The sequence below is a fragment of the Pteropus alecto genome, unplaced genomic scaffold (genome assembly GCF_000325575.1).
Source record: "Pteropus alecto unplaced genomic scaffold, ASM32557v1 scaffold185, whole genome shotgun sequence".
Taxonomy (NCBI): domain Eukaryota; kingdom Metazoa; phylum Chordata; class Mammalia; order Chiroptera; family Pteropodidae; genus Pteropus; species Pteropus alecto.
The window spans coordinates 25,617-41,294 of NW_006438088.1; the positions used below are offsets into that span (position 1 = coordinate 25,617).

At 39.9% G+C, this 15,678-nt stretch overlaps 1 protein-coding gene across 1 annotated transcript in view; it reads left to right on the forward strand.

Moving 5' to 3' along the window:
• LRP11 (LDL receptor related protein 11) overlaps positions 1-15,678 on the forward strand; it is a 35,096-nt gene extending 19,418 nt beyond the window's left edge. Inside the window, exons 8-9 of the mRNA XM_025049249.1 lie at positions 7,571-7,666; positions 12,108-15,678. Coding sequence (XP_024905017.1) covers positions 7,571-7,666; positions 12,108-12,262 — 251 coding nt within the window. The 3' untranslated portion in view covers positions 12,263-15,678. The remainder of the gene's footprint in view (positions 1-7,570; positions 7,667-12,107) is intronic.

The window sequence follows — 15,678 nt, forward strand, 5'->3', positions numbered from 1 at the left end:
TGCCACCACCAGTTGAAGGGAGTTGGCACCCAATCTGAAATGTACTTGTAATCTCTTTTTTTGTTCTTTTGATAATAAGCCTTTGAGTTGGGCTGTGAAGATGTAGGGACTGGAGTTTCCCAGATGCAGAGAGATTAGATATCCAATTATTATTTATAATAAGTATTGTTTTTTCCTAATTATTAAAGCAATATGTATTTACAGTAGAAATTTTGGAAAATACAGAAAAATATAAAGAAGAAAATTTAAATCATCTAGCAAAACACACCATTAACATTTTGTTGCATTTTCTGCTGGTTACTTGTATCTGTATACATACATATACCTTTAACAAAATTACTATTACTATTACTAATACTATTTTTACAAAACTTATTTTTCTCATGAGCATTTTTGTGTGTTATTAAATGTCCATCAAAAACACAGTTTTTGAAAACAAAATTACTATTACTATTACTACTACTATTTTTACAAAACTTATTTTTCTCATGAGCGTTTTTGTGTGTTATTAAATGTCCATCAAAAACACAGTTTTTGAAAACAAAATTACAATTACTATTACTAATACTATTTTTACAAAACTTATTTTTCTCATGAGCATTTTTATGTGTTATTAAATGTCCATCAAAAACACAATTTTTGAAAACCTGGGATGAAAGAAGTGGGAAGAGAAAAATAGAACTTGGAAAATGTTATGAAGGGCCCTCACAGCACGTGGTTTCTGTTTCGACAGCAGCCATCTCCTTTCCCTGCCATCATCCCTAAGGCCACCACGTTGCCATCCCCAGCTTCCAGTTTTATGTGAGTTGAAATGACTTTATACCCAGCATAACATAGATTTAAAAACACATCATTGTTTGTGACCTCTGCCTGAGTTTTAACAAGAATCATCAGCTAGTATAATAAATAAGGACAAGTTCAATTTTCTCCTGCCTCCTTCTCCTACAGACGTGTTGTGAGAATAAAAAAAAACCTCATCCCATTAAAGACATGCTGAAGAGATACTAAGATTAATATGAATGATGTAGTACAGAAAGTAATGAGAGGCAGTTTTTCATCTATCACATTGACAAAGGTGAAAAAATATAATAATTCATGCTTATAAGAGTAGAGAAGCAAGTCTCACGTACTTTTGGTGAAATTAAAATTAGTACAGCCTTCCAGAGGGCAGTTTCTGAAGCCTTAAGACTGTGTGTGCCTTGACTCAGGTGTCCTGCTTTGCAGATTGACCCCAGGTGTGTCACTGAGGGTAACACATACTGGGTTAGTCAAGTGAATGCACACTCCGTCCACTGAGAGCCATCGGTGCGGACTGCGCAGAGCCACCGTGTGGCCCTGTTTGTGCAGCATGCAGTGGCACAGTGGCTGGGGTGTTGTTGGACGTGGTTGCAGCTGTAGGGCCTGTTCTCTCTGTGGTCCAGGTCATCCATCAGCAAGGCTATCCTCTTATACCTGACTCAGCTGGATGAAAGAAATCTGGTTTCCAGCACTGCAGAATGTAGAAAAATGTCGTTCTACCCACATTCACATTGAATCCAGTTTTTTGAAATCTTGTGAATTCATGTCCAGCCCGGCAGGTCAGCCAAATTCTTTAAGGATCCAGACGGAAGCGTGGACTTAGGAGAATGGTGATTTCTGTGAGGAGGCGTGGGGTTCTGCCTGCACGGTCTCACAGGCCAAAACTCACAGTTTAGCTTTTCTTTGGAGGTAACTAGAGTGAGGAACTCCAACCTTCATATTATTCTGGAAAGTATTTTATTCAGAGAGGACATCCTTATAAAGGACATTTAAAAATACACATGCCCTGTATTTTTCATGAGTATATCACTTTTTCATTATATCGGACTGTTTCTCTTCTTATTGAGAAACCACTGAAACTATAAAACAGTATTTCTGGAAATTACTTTGGATCTGTTGACACCTGATAACCAGCACAGCTGAAGGCCTCTGATGGGGCTCTGGTGTGGTGGCAGGGATCGCCCGGATTCTCAAATGATGGGAGATCCAGTTCAAGGAAATGCACTTAGCACAAATGAAGATAATCAGATGGCTATTTCCACGAGCTTATTTTGAGAGGAGTAGGTCCTCTTTCATTGACCTACTGACTTGTTTGGAAAATGTCTCTTAATCAGCCATAATCAGCAGATGCCTTTAAACACACTTGCTATCCTGGGCCACTTAGAGAAACGCTGGTCTTGGACAAGGCACCCTCTACCTCCTATAAGATTTCAGTCTGAAGTTTTGGTCACTGTATTAGGGATTGCATAATTTGTATTATTTGAAATCTACAGATGCCTTATAAATTTTATTTTATGACACTTGACCCACTTGGGTTGGGCCCAAGGGAACCACTTGGTTTTATTTATTTTTTATTTTATTTTTTAATTATTTTTTATGGTGACATTGGTTAACAAAATCCAATAAGTTTCAGCTGTGCACTTTAACAGTAAAGCATATATATATTTACACTGTGTGTTCACCTCCCATAGTTAGATTTCTTTCTGTCACCACATATTTGACTCCTTTTACTCCATCTCTCTCCCCCTTCCCTTTCCACCCTCTGGTAACCACAAGTCTATAGTCCATGTCCATGAGTCTTTGTTTGTTTGTCCTGTTCATTTGCTGCTTTTAGGTTTATATCCCGCATATAAGTGATATCATGTGATTTTCACCTTTTTCTGTCTGGCTTATTTCACTTAGCATGATTAACTCAAGGTCCATCCATGTTGTCACAAATGGCAGTATTTCATCTCTTCTTATGGCTGAGTAATATTCCATTGTATATATATACCGCAGCTTCTTTAGCCAATCATCTATCGTAGGACACTTCGGTTGCTTCCATGTCCTGGCCACTGTGAATAATGCTGCTATGAACATTGGTGTGCAAATATCTTTTCAGATATGAGTTTTCAAGTCTTTAGAGTAAATACTCAGTAGAGAGATTGCTGGATCATATAATAGATCAATTCTTAGTTTTTTGAGGAACCTCCATACTGTTTTTCATAGTGGCTGTACCAATTTGCATTCACACCAGCAGTGTATGAGGGTTCCTATTTCTCTGCATCCTCTCCAGCATTTGTTATTACGTGTCTTGTTGATTATAGCTATTCTAACAGGTGTGAGATGGTATCGCATTGTGGTTTTGATTTGCATTTCCCTAATAGCTAGCAATGAAGAGCATCTTTTCATATATTTGTTGGCCATTTGTATGTCCTCTAGGGAGAAGTGTCCTTTCGGGTCCTCTGCCCATTTTTTGATTGGATCGTTTGTTTTTTTGTTATTGAGTCATATGAGTTCTTTATATATTTTGGATATTAGGCCCTTATTGGAGGCGTTGCTTGCAAATATATTTTCCCATTCAGATGGTTGTCTCTTTACCTCGTTGACGGTTTCTTTTGCTGTGCAGAAGCTTTTTAGTTTGAAGTAGTCCCATTTATTTATTTTTGCTTTTACTTCCCTTGCCTTTGAGGTCAAATTCATAAAATCCTATTTAAGTCCGAGGTCTTTGAGTTTCATTCCTATGTTTTCTTCTATGCATTTTATTGTTTCAGGTCCTGTATTCAGGTCCTTAATCCATTTTGAGTTAATTTTGGTGTGTGGTGATAGACAACAGTCTAGTTTCATTCTTTTGCAGGTGGCCTTCCAGTTTTCCCAGCACCATTTATTGAAGAGGCTTTCCTTTCTCCACTGTATATTTTTGGATTTTTTGTCAAAAATTATTTGCCCATATAAACATGAGTTTACTTCTGGACTCTCGATTCTGTTCCACTGGTCCATGTGTTTTTCTGCCGATACCTTGCCGTTTTGATCACAGTCACTTTGTAGTATAATTTGAAGTCGGGCAGAGTGATGCCTCTGGCTTTGTTCTTTTTTCTCAGAATAGCTTTGGCAATTCAGGGTCTTTTGTGCTTCCACACAGATCTGATGATTTACCACTCGGTTTTAAATAAAATGACATGATTCATTTTATCTAGAAGTTAGTTGAATACCTCCAGCATTCTGACAAGATTAAAACATTATCCTACACCAAATACAAGTTATTCGTAAACAATGGTATTTCTTTAGTCTGCCTTTACCAATGAACTTAGAACTTCTTTTAACTAACCTTAGACCAGTCACAGAGGCTTTCTCAAACCTAGCTAGTACAGACAAATGAGCAAAGAGAATGTCGACAAGGAGTTTTATGGCTATAATGAGGCCTAAACCATTTCTAGTATAAGAAGACACGAAGGCCAAGTGTCTCTGGCTCATTGTGGTCTTGTCCTAGTACAATCCAGAACGTGACCTGAAGAGAGTTCCCTCTGACTTACTTTGCAGACCTGCAATGAATAGTGAGAAAGTACAATTCTGTTTTCTGTTGGTAAGTGGTCACAGTGAGCTCTAGAGCATTTTGGAAGGCAGACCCATTTGTTAGCCACTCCTAGCTGGTTTTCCAACCCATTTCCTTCTAGAACATGCCTGCATGCTCTCTGGCAACTGAAAATGAAATGAAAATAACTTCCATCTAGCTTCTGACTTCCTCTGTGAATGGGTAGCTATGCATTGTAAATATAACACAATAGGTCATTCAGAAGAGAAAAAGTTATTTCCTAGGACACTGACTCTTTTAAAAGGAACATTACCAAAATGAATTATTTGTAAAAGTGACTTATATAATGTGTTTTGTTCTGACATTTTATCAATGAAGACACTGAGACACAGAGAGGTTGAGACTTACATAGGGTCACACAACTAGTAGGTGAAGAAACCAGGATTTAATTTAGCAGTCTGAGACCAGCCCCAGCTGGGTGATGCAACAAGTCTGTGTGCTCAAGGAACTTCTCACTATAGAAACAGGAAGCAGCTACAGCTTCCCTGAGACCTGCTTGTATGGCACTTCCTGGTAGGGCATTAGAAGCTCAAAAGAAAGACATCCGTGAGCATTGGAGTCATCAGTGTTAGCTACTTGCCTGGCTGCGCTATGACTTTCATGGGCTCTAGATACTTCATGGGCCCCTTCCTCCATTAAAAAGAAAAATTTAATATTATATTTTATGACTGTTGGTATAGAGATGAATATAATACAAGGCTAGAATCACTATTATATATTTGTTATCATAGTCACTGTTTTCTTGTGATTTTAAAAGAAATTAAACAAAAAATATTTTTGCTGGCCCCTAAAGGTATTGTAGACCCTAAGCTCTGTGCCCATTATATCTAGTAGACATGTCACCTCGGGTTTTGTGATAGGTATGGACATCAGCTGTGCTTTGAAGAACGAGTGGGAAGAATTTGAATAAGTAGAAAACAAGAATGTTAAATACTTGCATGAACAAATGAGATTGGGAATAAAAATATTCTTGCGGGCCCCCCAGCTGCCCAAAGTGAAGGGTGCTTGTTGGGAATAGAGGGCTGCGGCTGGGCAGGCCGAGTCAAAAAGGAGGATGACGGAATTAGAGACCCTAGTACTCAACGCCAGGTGAAGAAGTGTTAGTACACACCCATCATAAGGCTTTCATCCACTGGCAAAATAAGGTAAATAAGGACAGTATGGTGAGTTCTTTTTAACTTTATTCTGTTTAAAGAACTGTCTTTTTTATGTAATAAGTCCTTCATGACATATTCTTACTTTATAATGAAGTGAAAGTGATGGCCTTAGTAAATGGCCATTTCTTTTCATGTCTTTACTTGGCAAAATTAGGGAAAAAAAAAACCAAAAACCAACAACCCTGAATTGGCCCCTGACATTATTTTGAATTTTTATTGGTTCACACACATTCAAAGGTGTTGAAATCCCCTTGCCATGTAGCCCAGAGCCCAAGTTCTTGAGGGCCCCGGTGCCACCGTAGCCCCATCATTTAGATCCAGTACTCCCTGTCCGCATTCTACTAGGACACAGGTCTCCACACCTCCAGGCAGCGATCCCTCTCTGTGGCTGAGTGGCCCCGACCATTACCTGGCCATCTCTTACCCCTTCGGTTCCGTGATGGTCTCTGTCTTCACACAGAGTCTCACACTGGCTGCTCTTTTTCCTTTCATTCCCTCACTGTTCTGGAAGGGAGTGGGCTTTCCACCACTCCAGGGCAGAGGACAATCATAGAAGTCAACTTGAAAGGTAAATCTGATTCTGTAGCCTGCAAGAAATTGCCGATGCCTTACCCATCTCTCTCATTCTCTTTAGCATCGGAGTTCACGGAGGAAAAGCCCAGATTATTGGCTTATATAGGCTGGCATGCACGGGTCCTTTTAGAGTAATGTGACAAGGCACGATAGAATGCGGTGAGCCTGCTGTGGCCTTGGCCGAGAGAAGCAAACGTGGGCTAGGCTCACTGCACTGATTCGCTGAATGAGTGGGGTAGGGTAACCTTTGCAGACACACTCCAACAGGCAGAGAGGCCAGGGAGGAGGCTCTTGCAGTGCCTGAGCCAGGAGTGATGGAGACCTAGGGCCGTGACAGTGAGGACGGAGGAGGGGGTCTGCATGGTAGGATGGCAGATGGGATGGTTAAGGATGTTTTCAGGTAATAAATGTGTTTGCAGGCCCTTCTGCTGAACAGCATTGACGTGTGACTGCAATGATCATTTTAAATCATTGCTTTCTAGCTCGAGTGAGTATCTGGAATAACTTTACAATTTTCCATTATCCAGTTGATTTGTGGTCTCTAGTAAATTCATTATTTTAGTAAATTCTTATTTCAGTTGCAGGTGTTATGAACATTTCTGTTGATGCCCTGTGAACAAAGAAGCTTAAAATTTTTTTTTGTTTCTCCATAAAATTCCTCGTATCATTTCTGATTCACGGCCATTAAGCGTTATATTCTCCAGAAATCTCACTTGAAATCACACAGCATGAGGGTAACTCCACTAACTCATTTTAATGTCAATGTATCAAGCACACAAATGCTACAGAAAGTAACAGAATGGCACAGCCACAGCTCCTCAGAACCAAGGATGAAAATTCTAAGATTTGATCTTTGTTAACGTTTGCTCTCAATCGTATGTTAAAATGGAATAGACTGGTTAAACCATGAACAACGTGTCATTAAATTAGAAGTGCTGGTTTCCGCCAACACGCAGTTAGATGCTTGAATTTAATTCCAGCCTTGAGGCACTCATGCTTGAAAGAACCTGGGCAGGTGCTGAACCTCTGAGTCTAACCAGAAAAAGGGACAGGGTCAAGGTGAGAAAGTGAAAGAACGTGTCTATCTGCCTTAGGGATGCTCTTTGTTCATTTTTTAAGTGAAGAAAACCCTTTCTGGACAGTTTCTGCTTTTCCGTTGTATGAAGTCCAGAGACAACCCTTGACTTTTCCAGCTGAGTTTCCTTCCCTGTCGGGGGTGGGGTGGGAGTTTGGAGACAGCCTTTCCTTGCCCGGTGGTTTTCTGCTAGCCGCACGCTCTAAGTTGGTCATGTTCGTTATTACCCAGTGTGTTAATGTCAAACAGAGGCCTGTGTTTGTTAGAGAAATAGATCCTGTAAGTCCGTTCTTTAAATCCATTGTGGGGGAGGGGGGGGAAAAAAGCCACATTTTCATGCCTGTTTCCTAAAGTGTCTGCTGTACCCTCAATACATGCTATACTTATTTTCCACAGAGAGTGCTTCCTTGGGGAAGAACAGAAAAGAGGAAAATTATGTTTTTGAGTCGAAGAGCGATAGAGGAGAAGGGGAACACCCAGCCCCAGAAACAGGTAACTGCACACCTCGGAAATCCATTGCAGAGTGTAAACATTTACGGAGCCGCGTACTCTCTAGCTGAGGATATTGGATGGAGCTTCAGCAGTTCGTGACAAGAGCAGCGAGCTGTGGGTCAGAAGAACTGTGTTCTCTTCCCTTCTATCATGCTTCACTTCTGAGCTCTCGAGCCAGTCGCCTCACATCTTTGGACCTCAGCCTCTTTTATAAGTTGGTTGGGCGAGGTGGTGACTATAGTCCCCTCCAGGTGTAGCATTCTGTGAAAAGAGTCATACTCGTGGCACAGTGGTCAAGAACATGGGCTCTAGAGTCACATGCCAAAGGTCAAATCCTTGCTTTACCACTAAGATCTATAACCTTGAGCAGCTTATCTAATCTCTCTGGGTCTCAATTTCCTTAGTCAGATGGAGAAAATAACTATACCTGCCTCACAGAGTTGTTTGTTAGGGAGAATAAACAAGCCAGTTAATAGAAAGCATTTAGCACACTGCTTGGCTCACACATGAGCCATATAAATGATGGCTATTTTGACTATTTATGACACAAGACTAAGGGTCTTAGAGTACCCAATTCTCTCTCCAAGTGTTCTAGTGACAAAGACAGAAAATAAAATAAAAAGGAACAGGGAAAGGGTGTAGGAGGTAGAGGGAATATTTAGTAAGTGGAAGAAGAATACCACAATTCCATAACTTTGGTTCTTTTTAACTAGAAAGAAAACACTTTCAATATAGTCCTGTAGGAAGGCAGGTTTTAGTCCTAAATCCCACAAACTAATTAGTGAAAAAAAGAAAATTTAGGAGAACAAAGTATGATTCTTAAGTTATAGATCTAAACATTGACAAAAGTTTTCTTTTTTTACTTTATTCTGTATAATTTTTAAACAAGAGATGGCTAAAATATTCCAGATATCAAATGCCTAGATGCTGCCCAGGAACCTGGCCTGCTGAGCTTACCCTGTCCATGACATTGAAATAAAAAGAGCCAATCCCAGTCACATGAACAGAATACCCAGTTCACCCCCTTAGCTGATTTCTGAGAAAACTATCATGCTGTGTCATAGAAGGGGTTGGAAAAATTTAAATCTCAAAACACTCATACTAAAACACATTGAGGAAACTGTGGTAGCTAAGGACTAGAAAGTCGAGAATAATTTTCAGCATTCTAGCAAGTACTCTATGGGAGGTTTCATTTTCCTTGTCATCAAAGCATTAAGCAGGAACCAGGTTTGACAGTGCCCCAGCCTCACATCTGATTCAGCAAATAGGAAATTCCCCTAGAGTTTGTCTGTTTTATTGTGACCCTGTAGCCTAAGCACTGGTGCCCATCTTTAAGCAAGTCACCCACGTTTAGAAGGGCCAGCTCCTGTGCATCTTCCTGCCGTGAATGAGCAAAGGTCGACCAAACTCTCTCTTTTGCCCTATTCCTTTGTAACATATCCAACCAGCATGGCTAGTACAGGAAAATGGAGCAGGGAGGGGACTGACACCTTTATGGCCCTTAGTGCTATCAAAACCGGCTTCCCCGGGTGGCCACAAGAAGACTAGTAGCTCAGGCCCAAACTGTCAGAAATTCAGCAGTGATTCTTGCCCCCTCCAGAGGGGCTGGCATGTGTGGAATGTATGGGCCAGCTCTAGAATCAAATTCTTGACTCCCAGTTTATCAGAGATTTTTATCTTTCACAATTCTCTATGGGAATATCGGCTTTACCCAAAACTTGGTTTGGTACCCAATAGTCACTAATTCAGCTTCCGCATCCCCTCCTCCTGTGCCCAGACACTTCCAGGCTGTTCTTCAGAATCTTCTTCCAGAGTTTTGCCTGGGATTCTACAAATACACCAGTAGCTGAAATGCTATTCGTATGGACTCAGCTCCAGGTCCTCTTGTCTTGAGGAGGCGGCCAGCTATGCCTGGAACCAGCGTTAAGCCCAGAACATCAAAGCTATCAGGAGTGAACTTCAGCTACCTGCCCCCCAAACGTAAACCTTCGTCTGTTTGCACCCACCCTCTCTTCCTTTCCTCCAGTACTAAAGGAAAGGTGTCCCCCGTTCCCAGGTCAGCCTCTTCCCCTGACCTTGATATAGCCCCTTATCTCCTCAGGTACATTTCTCCATCATTTACTAACTCTCCTGTGTTTCTAATCTGTTTCTGTACGGCCTGCAGACACATTCAGATCTCTCCCACTGCATAAAAAACACAGCAGTGTTCCTCAGTCTGCCATCTCTCTGTAAATAGGTTCCCGATCGCTGAGTGCAGTGGCCTCCCCAGGCTTGCTGCAGACACATTCAGATCTCTCCCACTGCATGAAAAACACAGCAGTGTCCCTCAGTCTTCTTCCATCTCTCTGTAAATAGATTCCCGATCGCTGAGTGCAGTGGCCTCCCCAGGCTTCACCTTCCTGGATTGAATCTCCTTAGCATCTGATTCAGCTGAGCACTTTTCTCTTGAAAGTCTCTTCCTTCTGCTTCCTAGACACCCTTCTCTCTTGGTTGCCCTAGCATTTCCCTGACGTGTCTTTTTCTGTTCTTTTGGTTCTCTCCTTTTGTCTGCTCTCTTAAATGTTTGTGTTTCTTGGGGCCTCGTTCCTGGCCTCCCTTTCTTCTTCCTTTCTCTCTGGCAATCTCACGCACTTCGTGGCTACAGCAACCACCTTGATGCTAAAGCGGGCTCCCACATATTTAGGCCCAAATAATCCCTGAGCCTAACGGAAAATTCCATCCAGATCACCTCTAGGAATCTCAATCCGAAAATATCAAAAAATAAGCTTATCTCCTACACCCACCCGGACAAGCTCCATCATTCATCCAGATCACTCAAGCAAAAATCCAGCGAACCAGCTACATGGACCACTCTTCTTATACCTGTACTTCATATGAAATTCTATCACAGTAACTATAATACTTTATTTTTATTTTTTAATTTAAATGTCTATCTGCCCAGACTTGAAGTCACTAAAAACCTTCCTCCTTTACCTTTTGAAGAGGTGCAGTACCACAGTGTTCTGAGTGCGCTGTCTGGGGCTGTGTCCTAGGCCACTGCTTACTGTGCAGATTTAGATATGTCACTTAATTCTCGATGCCTTCGTTCCCTCATTAATAAAATGAGGATAATAATTCTACCAGCTCATATGGTGGTTGTGATAAGCTATAGAGCCCTGAGACCGGTGCTGGCACTCTTAAGTATCAGCTCATTATCTTTGATTACGAGCACTTAGCTCCGTGTCAGGCACCTGGCTGTTAATCAGTACAGAAGGAGGGAATAAATGAAAGAAAGAAAATGTTATAAAATCGACTTATGCAATGGAGATTTTTGCTCCTCTAGTTCCACCAATAGGCAAGACCCTTGCGGCTAAAAATATTTCCATCACATCACCTGCAAGACTGGCTGACTACAGAGTGGGTTGGACAAAAAACTGAGCTTGTTAAGAGCCTGCTGAGCTTGTTAAGAGAGTGATCTATTTTTTACAGGTTTGATGTTTTTAGATTCCACATATAAGTGATGTCATACAATAATTGTCTTTCTCTGTCTGACTTATCTCAGTAAGCCGTAGAGATCTAATGCACAATATAATGAATATAGACAATAATATTGTACTATAATGATGTAATAAACATTGCTTCAATGGCAATCATTATAATATATAAATGTATCAAAGTAACATGCTGTACTCTTTAAATTTATGAAATGTAACATATTAAATTTATCAAATAAAGAGGGGGGAAAAACCAACCTGGGGTCAGCCCTGTCCCTTCCAGTCCCCTGCAGCCTTTAAGGCCACTTCTAGCCTGGCTGGCTGAGGCCAGTCCCACAGGAGAAACCCTGAGGCCAGTCCCACAGGAAAAACCAAAAAATTGAGATTTTTTTCCCCTCAACTGCATTTAGCCAAAATTACACCAGCATATTTTATAGTTAGCTTTCAACAGTGAGTCTACTAGCTGAAAATAGGTTCCCTGGATTTAGAAAAGGAAATAAAATTTTTAAAGCCCTAACTAGAACAAGAAATCAGAAATTAGTCCATACTTATTTTAATGGAGAATGACCGTGTATGAATCCATAATCTATGACAATGAAAAAATTTCCTGTGGTTACAGCATCTTTGCGTTGTCTAGTGCGTGTTACAGTGGATGTAAGGGTGGTCTGACTGCAACATTTGTACTCACTGATGCTAGGTAAATTTTGTAGGAACCTGATAGAGAATTTGGTTTTAAAGAATTCTGGGTTTGAGACCCCGACCTGCCATTTACAAGCTTTGTGCTTTTAGGCCAATCGCTTAATCTCGCTGCACCTCAGTTGATCTGTAAAATGGTGGTAATACAGGTATCTACTTAATTGAGTTCTTCAGATTAAATGAAATAGTGGATGCAAAGTGCTTATGACAAATCAAAGCTGCTCCTGTTATTAATCCTTGGCCTACCCTCTTCACGTCTACCCTGTTCACAGGTGCAGTGCTGCCCCTGGCCCTGGGTGTGGCCATCACTGCGTTGCTGCTTCTCATGGTTGCTTGCCGACTGCGCCTGGTGAAACAGAAGCTTAAAAAAGCTCGTCCCATTACATCTGAGGAATCTGACTACCTCATCAATGGGATGTATCTATAAGTGTAACTTAAATAGTTGGGGCAAGGACATGTGTCATTTATAATTTATACACATATTGGGTTCTGGCTATTTATAACTTTTGTTTTTAACTGGGCTAAGAAAACTACTAAAAACCTAGAAGATTCTACAGTCCTTAAATCTTTGTTCTTATTTATTGTAGAAAGACTTTCCTTAGGAGGTATGTGAAATATTTGAAATTTTAGAGAAGAATGCATATGGTTAAAGACTTTCATAAATTTGATTTATGTTAAGCTGTCCCTGAAAATAGAAATTTGCAGTTGGCCCAGGCGGAAAATTTAGTATCTCGAGAGGTGGCCTTAGAACAGCAGTGTTAATAACCCTTTACTTTTTAGAAGCCAACCATTGGCCCTGGCAATCCCGTACCACCTTATCCACAGCTTTCTCTTGTTCTGGGCCCGTTCTTCACCGTAAGCTTCCAGCGCTCTCCTTTTTCTTGTCCCTCCATAAACCTGTTTCTGAGAATGGCCCTCAGGTGAGTTTATACTTTCAATGAGCTGCTACCTTTGGCAGGAATATCTAAATGATAAACCTCATGAACCAGTCAGTGATGTCTCAGGGAAGGGGAATGTGTATTCTTTCCAACGCCTCTGACATCTTGTCATGTCGTGGCTGCCTCATTAGGCTGACCTTTGGGAGAAAAAAAATTCGGACTGGATTACAAATAGCTGTAACATGGTCACGAAGAGATAAGGGAAATCAAGGTGGAAGCAGAGAACCTGGCAGGCCAAAATTTTTGGCTGAGGGCAAAATGAACAAGGACAATTAGTACTTTCTTATATTTGCTCAACACAGCTTGATGGTCCAGAACATAGTTCATTTTTATAGTTACCAGTTTTCAACATTAGTCTATGTTGGTGGAAGAGAAAAATGCACTTAAATCGAAATGCAGAACACTGGTGGATTTCTGGGTGCTGCTTTTGTAAAAATGTCACGTTTAAGTATCAGCTGGTTCTTTCATCCAATGAAATGAGCAGTTTCTCCCATTATTTAATGCTATAAAATGGTATAATGTGCAGTCAGCTAATGCCAGGCTTATGTATTCCCAGAGCATAAAGCAATTTTGCAGATTCATTTGTATTAAAACCAGTGTCCAGTTTAGCATCTCTTTTAATTTGTAGGATTTTAAAGGTTATTCCCATCATCACTTAATACCAAGATTATACATTTTCTAGAAATTATTCTACTGAGAGGAATGTACAGTGTGGTTCCCGTCTACATGCACATGATGTTCCTATTTACATAATGGGTTTTTTTTTTTTTTTTTACATCGTACAGGTGACAAATCTTTTAAAATTCTTGAAAAACTCTAGAACTCATTACTTTCAGACTGAACCTGAAACAGGTTGTTCCTTTAGCAAAGAGCTTAATTTGGGTTGGAGATATAACAGAATACATTGACAAATGAAAAGTTAGTTCTAGAAAAATGAAGAAATTGGTTAATTTTCTGAAAGATTCAAGTATTTTGTTAAATGTTTGGAATTAAGCAAAGATTTAAATTTCTCAGGGGCAGTTTAGAGAAATGACTGAGTGAACTTAAGATGTTTGTACTCTACATGTGATGCTGTACACTGTTTTTCTATGGAAGGATGTCACCTATAGCCATACCCAATAAAATCTGTCAAGGCATGTCTTTCAGCACATGAAGAAATTATACCCCACTTAGTATTGCTATGGTGTTAAAATACTTGAGAAAAGATGTCCCATATCTGTGTGTATATTCCTTTAATAAATTGTATTTTATTCTTAAGCCTTTTCTACAACTTTGATGTAATCGTTAAGTTGGTAGTATTTACTGAGCTGTTACTGTCTTCCTGTATTTAATCATCTCAGCCTTATTTTACAAAGAGGGAAATTAAGGATTAGGGAAGGAGAATCAAGGTCTACAAAAAATTTCTATTGTCAGATGGACTGAATGGGACTTTTTAGTCACCTTGCCTGTTATCTGATTGAAGGAGTTCATCTAAGACAATTTAAAAATAATTTTAAAGAGAAAGTGGTCCACAATTTACCTCTCAAACATGTTGTGTTTCACATTTCATTTCCTGAGAAAAGGCCCACCTAAGCCATCTTTCTGAAAAATTTTTCCTTTAATTCTCAGTAGGTGGACTACAGCTACTCCATCCTTCCACAAACACTTTAATGTTCCAGGTCACCTGAGTGTCAAATATGTTCTCCTCCATAGGAAATAACAGCATTTTTTCATCCTTCTCCCACTGACTTCTCAAAATCTGTGGTTTGGCTGCACCATTTCTTGTCATACTTACCAACACCTTTCAGGCATTGACGGCCGTCCATGTTACACTTCACTGCATTTTCCCATGACCCGAACACAAGAGATGCGTATTTCTACTTGTGCCTCAGTTTTTCTGTTCACGGCTGAATTAACTGGACTTTATCTATATAAACCTATGTACTGCAGTGTGATGTGCCTCAGACCACAGGCTCTGTCCTTACTTTCACATGTCCCATCAACATCACATTGATGATGCTATGTCACATAAGCATCTGAGCCTGAGATTCTGTGATTTAAGGTCACTATTAAAATATATATCATCCTAGAACAATTTCACATTGTTTTTTGCTCCCTTCGTAAAAATGTCACGTTTAAGTAACAGCAGGACTTAACTACAGTTGTTTTCTGGACCCCAGGTTTTGTACAACTGTTGGCATTAAAATTGAATGAGAATTTCTAACAAAAAAAACCCCTGCCCAACCTGAATAGAGAGGCAGCAGCTTAGTTTGCAGTTTGCTGTTCACGAATGTTCTCATCTCCCTGGCTTTTTCAACAACTGTGTTGCTGACTTTTTTCTGACCCCATTTTCCCCACTTTTGCCCTACTTGATTCTAGTATTCTAAAGTACATATTTCAAGTTATAGCTACTTTAATGGCAAACACAGATTCTTTGGCTAAATATGAAACTATCGAATATAAAAGACTAGACACCCCAAAGCTGAATGTATTCAGGAATCGACTGAATAAGGTTATAACTGAGCCTGCTCCTACACTTTGTTTAGTTCTACGTCTTCCTTCCTACTTAAATCCTCAGATCACATCAGTTTTCTCATCTTGTATGCCAAACTGGAAAGAGATCAACTTACAATATCATTCGGCTTAAAGATCTTTTTATAAGGTTATTTCAAAAGTTAGGAAACTTCTCAAAACAAATTCAAATACAAAAATTATTTTAACTTTTACCAAAATGTTTAAGAAAAAATTGTGTTGGGTATATGGACTTTTAAAAAAATGTTCTCTTTCATTTCATATGACTGAAGACTCAAAAGTTCAAATAAATCAAAAGGCAATGTTAATATTTAAATGAGGCACAGATTTAGATAAACCTCTGAATGTATTATCTAAAGATTTATGTGGAGAATAAAGAAATCAAAACCATGAA